Source organism: Limulus polyphemus, unplaced genomic scaffold, assembly GCF_000517525.1.
Source record: "Limulus polyphemus unplaced genomic scaffold, Limulus_polyphemus-2.1.2 Scaffold865, whole genome shotgun sequence".
Taxonomy (NCBI): domain Eukaryota; kingdom Metazoa; phylum Arthropoda; class Merostomata; order Xiphosura; family Limulidae; genus Limulus; species Limulus polyphemus.
The window spans coordinates 31,502-32,724 of NW_013666475.1; the positions used below are offsets into that span (position 1 = coordinate 31,502).

Here is a 1,223-nt window from a genome sequence, read left to right on the forward strand (position 1 = left end):
AATTAATTACTAGTACGTAACTATATAGATAATATATATATATATAAATATATATATACACGTATCATTGTTGTTATGTAAAATAGTCATAGATATGTTTCACTTCACCTGCTTTTGTACAAATAGAATATATAGAAAATAAATATGTAGGCAGTATAAATGAATGGAGATTTTATTTTTTTATTTTACAGTATGAAATGAAATGGGAATCAAGCCTTCAATACATTTTAGTATCTTAGCATTATAGTACTTTTCAGAAAATGAGTTGAGTAGGGCCCAGTAGTTAGTGTGCCAGACTATAGGTCTGTGGGACTTGTCAAATTATTAAACTCAGGACAGTAATATTTCCTTTTAGTAAAAATTTAATTAAAACCTGTATTGTTCAAGTAATACAACAGAATACAAAATATGTTGCTTTGTTCAATGCCTTTATTACTAGATTAAAATTGCAATAGTATTTCTTTATTTTTAATGTTTTTAGTTTTGTATATCGTGAGTGTAAATATGATGTTCAAAAAGTTTTTTTTTCTTAAAGTAATAAAAAGTGGCATACATTCTTAGTAATCAGAGTATTGTTTGACTGTTGGTTAATAATACAGGAGGAGGAAAAGCATATGTCCTTAAGCAAGCCAAGTGAACCTGTTCCAGTTTCACCTGTAAATATCAGTCAGATGATTGGTTCTCAAAGAACGGAATCCGTTACTACAGTCAACTATCACATGGGTGTTGCTGGTACAGGCCAACCATCTGTAATCTATCCAAAGTAAGTTGTCAATTTTTTATTCATTTTTTAATAACTGAAAACGTATTTGACTATTTCTCAGTCATCTAGGGTAGGTTCTAACAGGTTTGACATGTCCTTTCACTGTTTATATAGGTGTATCTAACTATTTCTCAGCCATTAGGTTCTAACAGGTTTGATATCCTTTCACTGTTTATATAGGTGTACCTAACTATTTCTCAGCCATTAGGTTCTAACAGGTTTGATATCCTTTCACTGTTTATATAGGTGTACCTAACTATTTCTCAGTCATTAGGTTCTAACAGGTTTGATATCCTTTCACTGTTTATATATAGGTGTATCTAACTATTGGTCAGCCATTAGGTTCTAACAGGTTTGATATCCTTTCACTGTTTATATAGGTGTACCTAACTATTTCTCAGCCATCTAGGATAGGTTCTAACACGTTTGATATCCTTTCACTGTTTATATAGGTGTACCT

General features: G+C 30.7%; 1 protein-coding gene across 1 annotated transcript in view; it reads left to right on the top strand.

Moving 5' to 3' along the window:
* LOC106460933 (phospholipase DDHD2-like) overlaps positions 1 to 1,223 on the top strand; it is a 55,518-nt gene that overhangs the window by 28,158 nt on the left and 26,137 nt on the right. The window contains exon 11 of the mRNA XM_013920690.2: positions 600 to 763. Within this exon, the coding sequence (XP_013776144.1) occupies positions 600 to 763 (164 nt within the window). The remainder of the gene's footprint in view (positions 1 to 599; positions 764 to 1,223) is intronic.